The sequence below is a fragment of the Misgurnus anguillicaudatus genome, chromosome 20, assembly GCF_027580225.2.
Source record: "Misgurnus anguillicaudatus chromosome 20, ASM2758022v2, whole genome shotgun sequence".
Lineage (NCBI taxonomy): Eukaryota > Metazoa > Chordata > Actinopteri > Cypriniformes > Cobitidae > Misgurnus > Misgurnus anguillicaudatus.
The window spans coordinates 31,829,294-31,842,812 of NC_073356.2; the positions used below are offsets into that span (position 1 = coordinate 31,829,294).

The window sequence follows — 13,519 nt, forward strand, 5'->3', positions numbered from 1 at the left end:
TAAACTGCTATTGTTTATAAAATATTAAAACTGAAAATATGAGTTTTCAGTAATTAAAAGGCAAAATACTGCATATAAGATGTAAACATGAGTTTTCAGTAATTAAAAGGCAAAATACTGCATAAGATGTGTGCATCTTTTTCAGAAAATGCATGTTTTTTAATATAATTTTTTTATTTAATAAAAACAACATTATATTGTTATAACATATATAATAATAGGTAAAAAATATATAAAAGTATAAGTAATAAAAATAGGGGTAAAAGTTTGGCCCGCATCATATTTACATGGCCCTCAAAGAAGAGTAGTTGAAAAAGACCCCTGCCCTATTGGCTTGCTTACTGGGAGACCGCTGACAAGGGTTTTGTACATTATGTTAAGGTCCTGCTGCGAGATGTCACTTTTGTTTTAATTTTGTAGGTGTGGTGGTGCACTTAATGATGTTGTTATCATTTCTGTGTGCTTCATACACTGCTATTCATGGTTTTATTGCAAATTCTTAATGTCAAAATTGTTGCCCTTATTTTTTGGCTTTCTATCTTATTTCCATGTAGATAGAAAGGCATGTAAAGGGATAGTTCACCCAAAAATGAATATTCTGTCATCACTCACTCTCATGTTGTAACAAACCTGTATGAATGTCTTTGTTCTGATGAACACAAAGGATTCATAAGCCCCATTCCCTTCCATAAAATATTTTTTCTACTATAGAAGTGAATGGGACTCATGATTGGTTTATTTACAAACATTCCTCAAAATATCTTCCTTCGCTTTCATCAGAACAAAGAAATGTATACAGGTTTGTAACAACATGAGAGTGAGTAAAAGATGACAGAATTCTTTTTTGAGTGAACTATCCCTTTATGATGCCTGTTGTTTGTATTATTTGACTAAATGTCTGACAGTCAAAAAAGTGCACCCTAAAATTCTTCCGGGTTATTTTTAACCCGTTGGGTAAATATTGGACCGAACACATGTTGGTTTATAAATAAATGTATGCTGGGTTGTTGTTAACTCCATGAGTCGATACAACCCAGCATAGGTTTATTTAATAACCCAACATGTGTTCGGTCCAACATTTACCCAACTTTGGGTGAAAAAGAACCCAGCAGAATTTAGAGTGTATATACCATTTTATTACATTCTAAACTATTTATTAGTAAAAAAAAAATGCAATTGTAACACATACTCGTATAATAACTTGATTATATATATATAATATTCATTTTAAATATTTAATAATTTTCCTGTGGTTTCTTTCATCTTTTATATATAGCTTATTTGAAACAATGCAACAGTGCTTTATTACAATTTAAATAAATTAGAATTGATAAATATTAAATTAAAATCAAAACCTGCTATTCAAGACCTAAAGAAGAGACAGCAAGTCACAAGAGTTTAAGAACATCTCACCCTCTTTATTAACGTGAAATTTTTCAGATGAGAATTATGGTCACACGATGCATCTGTTGAGATGATGCTTCTAGTTTGAGGTTTCTTTCTGTTTGTATGTTTGCTATTGTATTTTTCAAAAACAAAATCATTAGTGGTGTAAACAACCAGTCACAACACTAATAATAAGCAGAATTAAAACGAAAATGAAGAGAAAAGAAAATGGGTCAATAACAGATACAAGACTGTGAAACTGTTACATATGTACAAATTTTTCAAGAAAAATAAAAATTTCAAGTCTTTTGTTGCGTAACAGTTTGTCTTATGATACTGAAATTAGATTTTCTTTTTAAACCTGCATGTTTGAAATTTAAGGGATTGTTTTGCAAACCCTCATAAACTGTGCATCAATTCTGTGGTCAAATAATAAGCACACAAACAAAAACAACCAGACAAACTCAAAAACCAAAATTTACAAAAGATTTGAATTCATATTAACTCTTATTTGCGCAGCGCTGTACCTCTGATAGTGCATCTCGTTCTCTAATAATCTCTTGACTGAAACCACGCAATAAATGTAAAAATAAATTATATGTCCAGAGACACAGACGCACAGCAAAATTTTAAGAGTGATTCTGTAAATTTTGTGATTCTGTTTTGTAAATTTGACCATGGGGCTCCTAACTGGAATAAAGCAGGCTGGATGGAGAAGAAGTGATAAGATTCAAGTTTTAAGACGCCACTAAAGCCAACATTGCCATTCAAACAGAGATGGCTGACATTTGAATAGGTGGAGCTCTGTTTTTACTAACGCTCAAATGCACAACCAAGCTTCAAAACATCCATGTATGCGCAAACGTGTAAACAGCACACATTACACATCCATACATTACTCGCTCATGCAAACAAAAGTGACAGCGGTTTCTCCTCCAAGCCTTTTGTTTTCTTTAGGACAACTAATAGGTCGAACGAAAAAGAGGGAGAGAAAAATTCACGAAAAGCAACAAACTTTGTTTTCTTCCCTACCAGGGAATTCTTTAAAATTCTTCTTTATAAAAGAAAAAATAGATATTTATATCTATATACATGTATATACACAATGTAAAGAAGGATGGACTAACGGAAACAAGTCCCAAATCAGACAACGAAGCCCTGGGCTGCTTTTCCATCAGTTTATGTCTCTCTGTCCAAAAGTTCCCAGAATTCTTTGCATTCACCCTCACACTGCTTTAATGCGATAAATGCCATTTTCTTCTCTCCGGTTCATACACCTAGTTACTGATCTGGGATGGAGTGCATTTTGACAAGCGTTTTATTCGCTCAGTCTGAATCCGAGTCACTGGTGTCAGAAGATGAGGAAGATGATGATGAGGAAGATGAGTCTGAACTTGAACTGCTGGCGCTGAGGCGAGAAGCCATAGCGTTAGGGTCCACCGCAGTAGGTTTCTCCACTGAAAAGAAAAGAGAAAAAGGGATGTTAATTCATTTTGTATGGATCAAATCAATTTTTAACTCGTCTGTTAATATATCAGACCCTACCTTTGGTTTTTTGTGGTTTCTTATTGCAGTTGAGCTGGCCACTGACATCCTGCAGTCTTCGCTCCAACTCCATCTTCTTCTCCAAAGCCAGCTCTTCACGGGATTTACCTGGAGTGCCTTTGCTTGCCACTGGAAAGCATAAAATAATAGAGGGATCATGACTATTATGTGACAACCAATTAAAACCTCACAGTAGATTTGTACATCCAATACAACATTAATTTATTCTGCTATTTTAACTTGAACTGCTGCTGTACGCAATCTCCATGCAACAGCTCAAAACACACCATGGGTGCCCTCTCTACAAACAATATAGGTTTAAAGGTTAAACAATCAAATGGTGTCACGTGGGGTGTGACTCTAGCTGATGTCAACATTTAAGCAAGGAATGACAGAACAGCATTGTGTTCAAAGGAAGGGCAAAGGTTAAATGACGGTTCACCGGTGTTTAATAAGATTTTCATTTAATTTAAGGTTGACATTAGCTGCAAACGTAATATTTCCAACTGGTCAGACAATAAATATAAAAATGTGTTTTTACCAGATGGTTTTCGTGGTTTCTTTCGTAAACACATCATGACGTATTGCTCCAGCTCGCGCAGGGTGGACGGTTTGAGCGTCTCAAAGTCGATCTCGATCTCCTCCGGGTTGGTGTCGCGCAGCGAGGGCTCTCGTGATTGGATGATGTGGACCACCCGGCCCAGTTTCTCACCCGGCAGCTTATTGATGTCCAGGCTGAGTTGTCGCTTCTCATCGTAGCTCATGGGACTGGTCTCCTCCTCTTCCTCAGAATCGTAGTGAGGAGTAAGACCACCTATGATTGGGGCGGGAAAGGTGGCGGCTTGCGATTTCTTTGAGGATCTGGAGGAAATGAGAGTAGACAAATCAGTTATAGATACACCAACACACGGAAAATGTGACATGCGTCTTGTATCGGTTTCTTACTTGCTCTTCTTATTGGAGCTCTTCTTGCCCTGAGTGGATGACGCCGATTTGCTATTGCTCTTGCTCTTTGGTGTCTTTGAGAGCTTTGGTGTTTTTGCCGGCCGGATGATGGCGTCATCATCTATCATACTCCTCCCTCGCTTATGTTTCTCCGGCTTCTTCTTTTTCTTCTTGTCTTTCTTTTCTTTCTTCTTCTTAGGTTTGATGATAGGGGTGGAAGACAACGCAGCCAGCTGCTCGTGTACCGCCTTGAGCTGCGGACAAATGAGTTTATGAGTTTTCAAATCCACGTCTACCGCAGCTTGGCTACTATCTGTGAGCTAAAGTGCTGGTTCGATGTCTACCTGTGTACACACCTGTTCCTGTAGCTGGGCCAGGCGATGCGCTCTCTCCTCCTCACTGTCAGAGCTCGGACTGCTCTCGCTCTCACTCTCGCTGCTAATGTCGCTTTCTGATGATGATGAGGAAGAGGAGGAGGAAGAGGAGGAGTGACCGCCCAGGCCGCCACCCATAGATGCAGGTGGGAGGGGCTCAAGGGGCTCATCCGGCATCTTGGCGAAGCTAAACTCGAAGACATCCTGAAACAGAAGAATAGCAATTTTTTTTATACATTTTATTATAATCAATGTGGTGCACTCTCAAACAATCCTTATATAGCAGTCTTCACTGCACAACAGATCTCTACCTTGCTAAATATAGCAGATGTGTTTTAGTTTGGTTCATTTGTAACGCACCATTTACATTGCAAGCAGCTAATGGATTCCAGATGATTTTAAACATCTGATACTTTTCACTTTCATTCTAGAGCTTCTTTTTGAATGTCAGGTGATGTTTTTCACAAGCAGAAGTGAGAGCACACATCTGTGGATCAGCTTAAAACTCTATCATGAGAACTGGATGTGCATAATTGTGATTGGTTACTATGCTAAACCCCTGCAACCCCTAATCTATTAATAAGTCCTAATGTACATATCGGAATATAGGCGTTGCTCAATCATTGACATTTATTCAGTTGGCTTGGGCTGTGTAGTGAAATCGTCCTAAAATTAGAGCCGACTGTCGTTATAAAGACGATCGCTATCATCGATGTCTGACTATATAGTAGTCTCATCGACACAATACTAAATGTAATGCATCTTGTCTGCGCACCTGTAATCTCCGTGCCATGGCCACCACATCATGGTCTGGGGGATTGTACTTGTAACAGTTTGAAAACATAAGCCTGATGTCAGCGGCGAACTGTAGCGCATCCCTGTACTCGCGATGATCCATTTTCCTCTGTAGACAGACAGAGACATTTGATTAGGTCCAGTTAGCATGCACAAAGTCAACGGTTAGAGACGTCTCTGACACGCACCTTTATTGTGCTCAGATCCATGGGATACTTGATAATATCGTGATAGTCGTGAAGTCCCAGCGAAGATGCATCCACAGGCTTGTAGAAAGGCCAGGCGTAGCCTGCGTGCTTCTTTGATAGCAAGTCTTTGAGAATCCCACTGCAGTATCGCAACTGCTGACTCAGTTTCCCACGTCGCACCGGTTGGTGTTGGTGCTGGGAGTCGGGCAGATCTTTCCGTGGAGGTTTGATGGGCCTGCCGCTGACTCCTCTTCGCGCTGGAACACCGTCTCCAATCAGACCTACGGTATGGCCCATGCCCAGGCTCTGTTTGGGGTCCGTCCCCAGAGCGGAGATGGTAAGCGGGGAATCACATCCGCCCATGCCTAGATTCATACCACCCACACCCATAGTGAAAGGCATGCCTGTGGTGGTGGGAGTGGTGGTGTCTGCTTTGCGTTTAACACCCTTTTTCTAGGTTAGAAAAAGAGAGAGTGTGTTAAATGACAAAACGTAACTAAATCTGAAAGGATTAACTTAAATAAAAAAAAAATTACCTTAGCAGTTGGCTGAGTAGGGGGGAGTCCCATCAACCCCGGGGTGTTGTGTGTACTGGGAGGCAAAGTCTTTGTTAGAAGTGTCTGTGGTGGTGTGGAGAAGACCGAGTCTGGGGTGTCTGGAGTTGGTGGGGAGTAAGTTGACTGGGATACGGATGATATAGCAGGAACCTGATGAGCTGTTGTGAATCCACCCAAGACTAAACGCAAGAAAAAATAAGCATAAATATTTGGAGCAGATCCAAAAAATACTTCTCTGTGTGGGTGATTCTCACGAAACCATTGAAACACCACGGCACTAATGATTTTAGCTTTAAAATGTGTAATATAGTAACATTAAAAAGCATCAGAATTAACACAATACTGTGTTCTACCTTGCACAATGTGTGATTTCAACATAAGAATTTATAATTGGAAATTTTATCTCATTTTCTGCTGAAATTCTCATTACCGCAATGTGTCTGGCTGTGTTTGAATATGCGTTATGTTGTAATTTAATCAAATTAACACAAAAATATTAAGAAAAAAATAAATGGATGTTTTGCTAGACTACTTTAGATGACAGAAAAAATATTTACTGAATATTCATGTATAATAATAATGAAGAAAAATTAGGAAAATGATGTGTCCATGCCTGATGTTCTCATCCTCCGCAACACTTTTTGAGAACAGTTTAAGCAGACATACAGAATTTTAATAAAGTTTGATTTTGAGTGACCAAGCACATGGACCAGTTACTTCAAGATGGCTACCAGGTAAGATAATTTTTTTACAGTTAATTTGAAATATTGTCTTGTCAGAATGCTTACACGACATTTTGATTATCATTACCGCAACAGATGCTTATTAAATGTTAATTTAATTAGTAGAAGCATAATACTTTGATTTTAAATGCATGTGCAGAATCTCCAAATTATGTTCTTTCAGGTTTGTCATGTAATTTTGAAAATATGTCAGTGTTGATGTTTTCTGACTGTTGCGGTAATGAGATTTTTTAGGACTAATTTTTTAAATTATGTTAAAAAAGTGTTAAATGTTAAGTAAAAGTTTTTAAATTAATGTTCCCATTCACTCCAGACTTGGTTTTTCAATGTCTGGTGGGAAAAAAAGTAAATTTAAGCAATTTTTAAATTTTCATGCTTGACATTTTTAAAACCAAGTTTTCGTGAGAATCACCCATGTATTCTGCTTGCTTATGCCATTCTTACCCGATTTGCGACCTTTTGGAGGTTTCCCTGGTTTGCCTTTGGGAGCAGGTGGGAGAATCTCTTCCTCTTCTTGGGGCATCTGTGCCACCTTCTGCAGAAAAACCTTCTCCAGAGACTGAGCCATCAGGACAATGTCATCGGTTGGCTATGAGAGGACAAGCAAACAATTGACACTTTGACCTCATGGTACAATATGGATGGTGTGCCATATCTGATGTGCTAGCAGCCCAATGAATAAATGAAAAATCTCCAAAAAATTTATTTCAAGAACAATGCTGGAACAAATAAACAAGACTGACCTTGTTGTAGATGTAGCAGTTGGTGAACATGGTGTTAAAATCCTGTAAGCACTCACTGGCACCGCAGTAATAATTGTTCTCCAGTCTCCTCTTGATGGTGCCCATATCCATGGGCTGCTTAATGATGTTATAGTAATCCTGAGTGACAAAACAGTTCAGGATTGTTGGTAGACATCGTGGCATGTCGCATTTCTAATGGTTTATAACTAAAGCATGCAATTTTTAAGGTGTGTTTGTTTTAAAATATGAAAACTCACTGGTAGGTTAAGTTTATGAGCATCTACTGGCTCATGGAAAGGCCATGCGAAGTGATGCCTCCACAGTGTCTTAACTAAAACCTTCTGAAGGAATTGCAGCTGGTTGGTCATGCGGCCCTGTCGAATGGGGTCCCGCACGGGGGGTTGAGGGGGTCCAGATGGTTGTGCGTGGGGCAGAGCAGGCCCTTCAAAACCTTCATACAGCAACGACGGCTTGCGGATGCGCTTGCCGGGGCCGGAGATGGACTGCTCCATCATTAGGGTCCCCTGCATGATGTCAACCCCGCCCAAAGAGCTGTCAGGAAGAGAAACATGAGAATCTGGTAAGAAAAGAGGGCTGTGTAGAGCATACTGTAAAGCAGAAAAACAACAGAGAGCATGTGCAGATATACAAAAAAATAATGGTTTACCTAAAACAATTCATAAATAAAAACACCAATGATAGTTCAAGAATAGACTGACCTGACTAAATGAAAACAGATGCATGACAAGACAAACATGACCTAGTCATAAACCAAACACATTGACTTAATGTTTTTCTCCTGTGCCGTATGCACAATGTGCATTTAAAACTGTTCTATCAGCAGTTTATTTGACTGGGTATGAGTAAGTATTATTACTGGGAAATTGGGACCCATTAACTCAGACAGAGCAATGTTTAGATTTTCATCCGGGTATTAGCCCATGAGGGCGTGGTCTGAATCACAAACCAAATATTATTCCTGAACTTTGGCCTACTCTCTTTGATGACATCACCCTAAATGTTTCCTCAAAGGGGTTAATGTAACTAGATGATTATTTTACCTTTCATGGAACAAAAGCAGAAAACAGCCAACAGTTGAAGTCTGCTACTGTATTAACCCTTTAACATCTTAAACTTTTTTAAAACTCAGCTATTTTGTGGATTGCTGTAAAACCTTTTAAAGGTTTTTTATTCTTAAAATGACATTCATACAAATGTCGACTTGAAACAATCCTGAAAATGTTATATTAAAGCTAAATACAACTAATCCTGATGAATGGATATACAGAATGCAAGTCCTTTACCTTTCTTTAGCAGGTTTACTGTATATTGTCGGTGTCAAAAATGATATTTTTCTCCATAGCACTGCTCCCAACTGTTTAAATGTTATTGTAGTTCACATTTACAGTTATAATATAAACTGATATCAGACTCTCTCCCTAAAACTTACCTTCAGCAGCCTATCTAATGCTTTTTCTGTCAGATAATTCGACATTCCAGTGTTCGGTGAAAAATCTGCCCATTTAAAAAACTTAAATTTTTTAACCCAATGTTGTCAGAACTATAACTTGTTTAGGTTAATCATTTCACTGACAATTATGGTAGTACTTTAATATTTACTTATTAACACAAAGACTGAAAACTACAAAGACTAAAAACAAGTAAGGTGGCATTTAATTTTTTCTTATGGAATAAAGTATTCTGCAAGTATGCAGTATCAAAAATAGGAACACAGTATAGCCTGTATTTCCAAAGTTTTAAAGTTTAAAAACATGATATTTTAATATTTAATTTTAAACAAACATCACACCATGAATCTAAGGCATTTGAAATAACTTTAAACTAGTGCTGAATGATACAAGTTCACAGAATTGACATTGAAAACGTGTTATTTTTATTAAGTGCAAAATTTTGAAATACAAACAAAGTTAAAATAAAATAAAAAACACTGTAGAAACATAAATTATTGGCCTCAGATATTTAAATAACAGATAAATTCCCTTCTGATAATGTAGAACTATATAAGTTTCACTGTCCCAACCACTGCAGTTCTAGTTGGGAGGGGGCAGTATTTATGGCGATCGTTTAACTACATGGGTTACTAGGTAACAAGGAAACAATCCCACCAGTTATTCATTGTTGTACTAGCAGATTTCACAAATCAATACAGTCGCTATGAAAAGCCGATCTGTTCTGATCTCACGTTAAGCTTAGGCACAGATGGACCGAGGCCTTCCACGCGTGTAAAATGTTGACAAACTCCACGTGGTGTGGAACGGAAGCGCATAAGACGAGGCAAGTTTCATGGTGTAACTAAAACATTTCCTACTAACTACAATAGTCGCCACTAGGCAAGCTAATTATGTCCACACTACAATAATAGAAAATTAACATAATATTTGAATATATTTGTTTCCATAACTAAGGATGCGCAGTAACTAATAATCAGTATGACTCATATTTACAGTCTACATACCACAATAACATAAAATACCCCAATAAAGCGCCAAGTTGATTTTTTAAATGTCTTTCCTTTACATCAGACAGTAACGTTATTATAGTCGGTGAAGACTCACAACCACATGGTGACCGTAACTCATAAAAAGGTAATAAAAAGCCTCCCCAGTACAGCGCTCCCAGTCCCTTTAGTATGTTATCCCACAAAACAAATAATAATATGTAACGTTACGTAAGTACGTAAGCGGTTTCATTCATTTGATTAATAATCAGACAATGTTACTGATAATGATAGTGATAGTTAGCCACCCTGCTAAGTTGCCGTTAGCATCTTAACATCGCATCTGAACTGGATTTATAGTCCGTTTTCAGAACGGGTGAAACAAATGGTAAAAATTTGAGCGGTAATGTTTAAACCAGATAGTTAGAAAATCGACAGGAGAAACGTCACTCAACTGCCAGTCTCAGAGAACGAGAATGCGCCTGCGCAGTGAACGCGGCCAGATGCTCGTTAAAAATCGCACTTTGAAAACTTTAAAACCAAAAGCAAACCGACGATGCAAACGCTGCAAAATGAAGTCTCCAACACTATAGCCTTTGGAAAGCCATAAAGTGTAGTGTAAATATTCCGGTATCTCACTTGAAGTTTTGCGACAGGTTACAGATGATTAAAACAAAATAATTCCGAAAGATGCCAGATCATAACAATATTCCAACAACATTTTTCGGTCACAGAACAAGTGTAAAGTCATTTACTCCAACCGGTACCTGTCAAAGGGCGGGCTAATTGCCGTCTCCATCGGGATGGATCCGGATTCGGTTTATAAACCGGTTTCGTTCGAAAATCCGAGTTTCGCGGCCTTGTTTTTCAGACTTCCTCTATCCTCCAGCTCACCGCTACAATGAAATGGCGACGTTAAGGCTCCGCCCGACTTTTTATAAACCCAACGACAACCCTATTGGCTGTCGTGCCGCCATAGTGCACGCCCACGGATATTCTACAGGCCACTCTGTATGTCCGTCAAATAGACCACGCCTCTACAGCGCTTTGAGGACATTTCGTGACTTTAAACAAGACCATTTCGCAAAAAGCACTTACACAAGCAAGACTTCCATTATAGTTATGCGACAAACATTTGATAAAATATTTCTGCGACCAATTTTAAACATTTAAGGATACGGTAACATTCCGTTTCTCCAGGGTTTCTGTTACGTCAAAACAAGACAAGCAAACTTCACTGATTGGCCCTCCAAAACTAAGGCGCGATCATCCAGGGCAAGTTGGAAACACGCCATTGGTTCACCCGATTAGTCACGAGTCTAATGCTGCGCGCACACACACGCAGAGATCACCTCGTTTTACAGTTTGTCCCTTCATTGCCTCAAATAAAACTATACAAAACGTAATTTAACCAAAATGTTCTTATAGGACCATGTAATATTTTAACGTCTCGAAAAACTACAAGGACAAAAACACCCTGATGTCTAATAGCGAAAACGATATAATATAATATAATTAAAACATCGTCCTCTAAAAACACATCGTGGTAAAGAATGAACAGTCACGCAAGTGATATTTAAACAGATAAAAGCTTCTGCTCGACGTCCTTCCCTTCCTCTGTCGATTCAACATGGCCTACAAGGAGTGTCCGCCATAAAATGACGCAGCAACTTTGTTTCTTAAAACGACGGTTTTTAATCGTACAATATACTAACTACGACTAAAATATGTACCAAACAGAACCCATCACGCAAATAGTTAACGTTACTTAAATTGTACTAATTACATTCAGAATTTAAAAGTCTAAAAAACTACCACCGTTTAGGCCACAACCGAGATCTAACTACCAAAGCCACAAAGATCAAGAATCTTAACTACTTCGTTTTACCTTATATTTCAACAAAATCAAATACAGTAAATATCCAGATTTACTAATCTTGTCGACGTTTATTAATTTAATAAACTATTTTAAAGGACGCCTAAACTACATAGTTAATACTTACTGTAAATTTGAATAAACAATAGCCGCCTGAAAGTGAGTCACATAAAACAAACAAAATTAAAAGTTTTGAAAATAAAAATAGCCTGCCATTTTTAGTAAATATACTGCCACCCATCCCCCACTGCCAAGGTTACACATCTGAAACAATGTCACAAACTGTTGAAAGCCAAAAAAACAAACACTAAACCGGTCAAAATGTTTATCTCAACGTTATTTAAAGTAAACGCCTAATTTAAATCTTTTTAAACAGTGTTTCACAAAAATAGCAAAAATCTTTTCTAAAAATCTACATCTCTACATATATACCTATATCAAGATTAAGTTAAATAAAAAGGTAAAACAAAAACGTCGAACTCCTCATTGTTCGAAAAATCCTGTTTTTCTTCTTGTCTTCGGCCACGTTTCTTTATTCAGCACATTACCCTCAAACATGTCCGACTTCTTCTTCCCCATTCATGGATCGAAGTGGGGGGAAGGGAGAGTCACGTGACACTCACACAACTACTTGTATTGCTAAAACCCGTTTAAAACCACATTTCGAGAAGCACGTCGTCTTTTTTTAAAACGTCACACACCTACAAGATCCCCCTGTGATTAAATGCTTGGTTTTAAATAATCCATGATCTGTAAACGAATAATCAGTCAACAACGTAGAAAAATCCAGAACAAAGAAGATGATGATGAGTAACGTTGCCGCGCCACGATTGGATGGAGCAGATCACGTGCCCCTCAAAGTATCGCGCCAACGGAAAAAATAAACCAGATGGTTTTTACCGAGATTATCCTCTTAAATAAGGCAATCCGACTTTCTGGTGGCGATGTTTCCCGACTGGTTTGATGTTGGAATTCGGTTAAACAAAACGCGAGACATAACTATAGTTATAACTGAGCGCAAGAATCCGTGTAATCAATAGCTTTCATCTCCCAAGAAAGTAGTCCTCTCTGCGCATGCGCAGTTTCATTTGACTCCCTTGACTCCCTACCCCCGAAACCTCACAGTTGGTGTGGCCGTGTGCTAACTAAAATGAGAAACTTGTCGACTGATTATTTTGACTAATTTATTCAACTGTAAACTATAAGTAATTTTAGTTTAGTTTTAGCTTTTTAATGGCGATCCCAAAAAAACACATTAGTAAATGAATACATTAGAAAATATAAGTAAATGAATAGAATTAAACAAGTAAGGATTAATGTACATTTTGTTGTTAATGATGATAATATAACATTAAAATGCTGATACCTACCATAAATAAACATGTACATGAAACAGTCATTTATACAGTTAAATAACTGACCAATCGTAAACAGGTATTTTAAGGATTCACAAAATATAACAGAATTGCAAGAACACTGTTAATTTTGTAACAATGCTTTTTAAAAATTTCCTTTACAAAAACAAATATGATTCTATGGTTCTCAAATTATATACTTTGTATATTTGTCTTCAAAATTTCTGAATATTTGTTAGAAAATTCTTTTAGCTGCTTAGCCATAGGCCTGTCTGTTGCACAACATATATTTAGCCTTAAGGTATAGCTTTAGTCTTTAGGTATAGCATGACAAATGTGAAAACTAAAGGTTGTCCTATCACTCAAGTCTCACACAGCTGAGCACAGACAACACTAACCAGTGACTCAGCGTCACAAGGCAACTTGGCCAGCAGGGGAAACAGTTGCTATATGGTCGTTCTTGCTCTCACACTTTCTTTTTTCTGCTCCAGAAGCTCCAAACAGCTGTTAGTTATCATGGTTCTTTATCAGCAGGCATACTGAAGCTATAAAAT

General features: G+C 37.9%; 1 protein-coding gene across 3 annotated transcripts; it reads right to left on the reverse strand.

Annotated features, from left to right (window-relative positions):
• Nucleotides 1-1,397: 1,397 nt before the first annotated feature.
• Nucleotides 1,398-12,677, reverse strand: brd2a (bromodomain containing 2a). 3 transcript variants are annotated; one of them, XM_073858540.1, is made up of 12 exons: nucleotides 12,043-12,677; nucleotides 7,534-7,828; nucleotides 7,277-7,414; nucleotides 6,978-7,122; nucleotides 5,770-5,969; nucleotides 5,234-5,686; nucleotides 5,026-5,154; nucleotides 4,221-4,454; nucleotides 3,877-4,130; nucleotides 3,473-3,792; nucleotides 2,932-3,060; nucleotides 1,398-2,843 (listed from the first exon to the last, which is right to left on the reverse strand). In XM_073858540.1, the coding sequence occupies exons 2-12, from the start codon at nucleotides 7,804-7,806 to the stop codon at nucleotides 2,713-2,715; spliced, it is 2,406 nt and encodes an 801-aa protein (XP_073714641.1). In that variant the 5' UTR covers nucleotides 7,807-7,828; nucleotides 12,043-12,677; the 3' UTR covers nucleotides 1,398-2,712. The 3 variants fall into 3 exon arrangements, with proteins under 3 accessions (XP_073714641.1, XP_055076838.2, XP_073714640.1); XM_055220863.2 differs by having other exon boundaries at nucleotides 4,233-4,454; nucleotides 10,502-12,676; XM_073858539.1 differs by having other exon boundaries at nucleotides 10,502-12,676.
• Nucleotides 12,678-13,519: the final 842 nt, after the last annotated feature.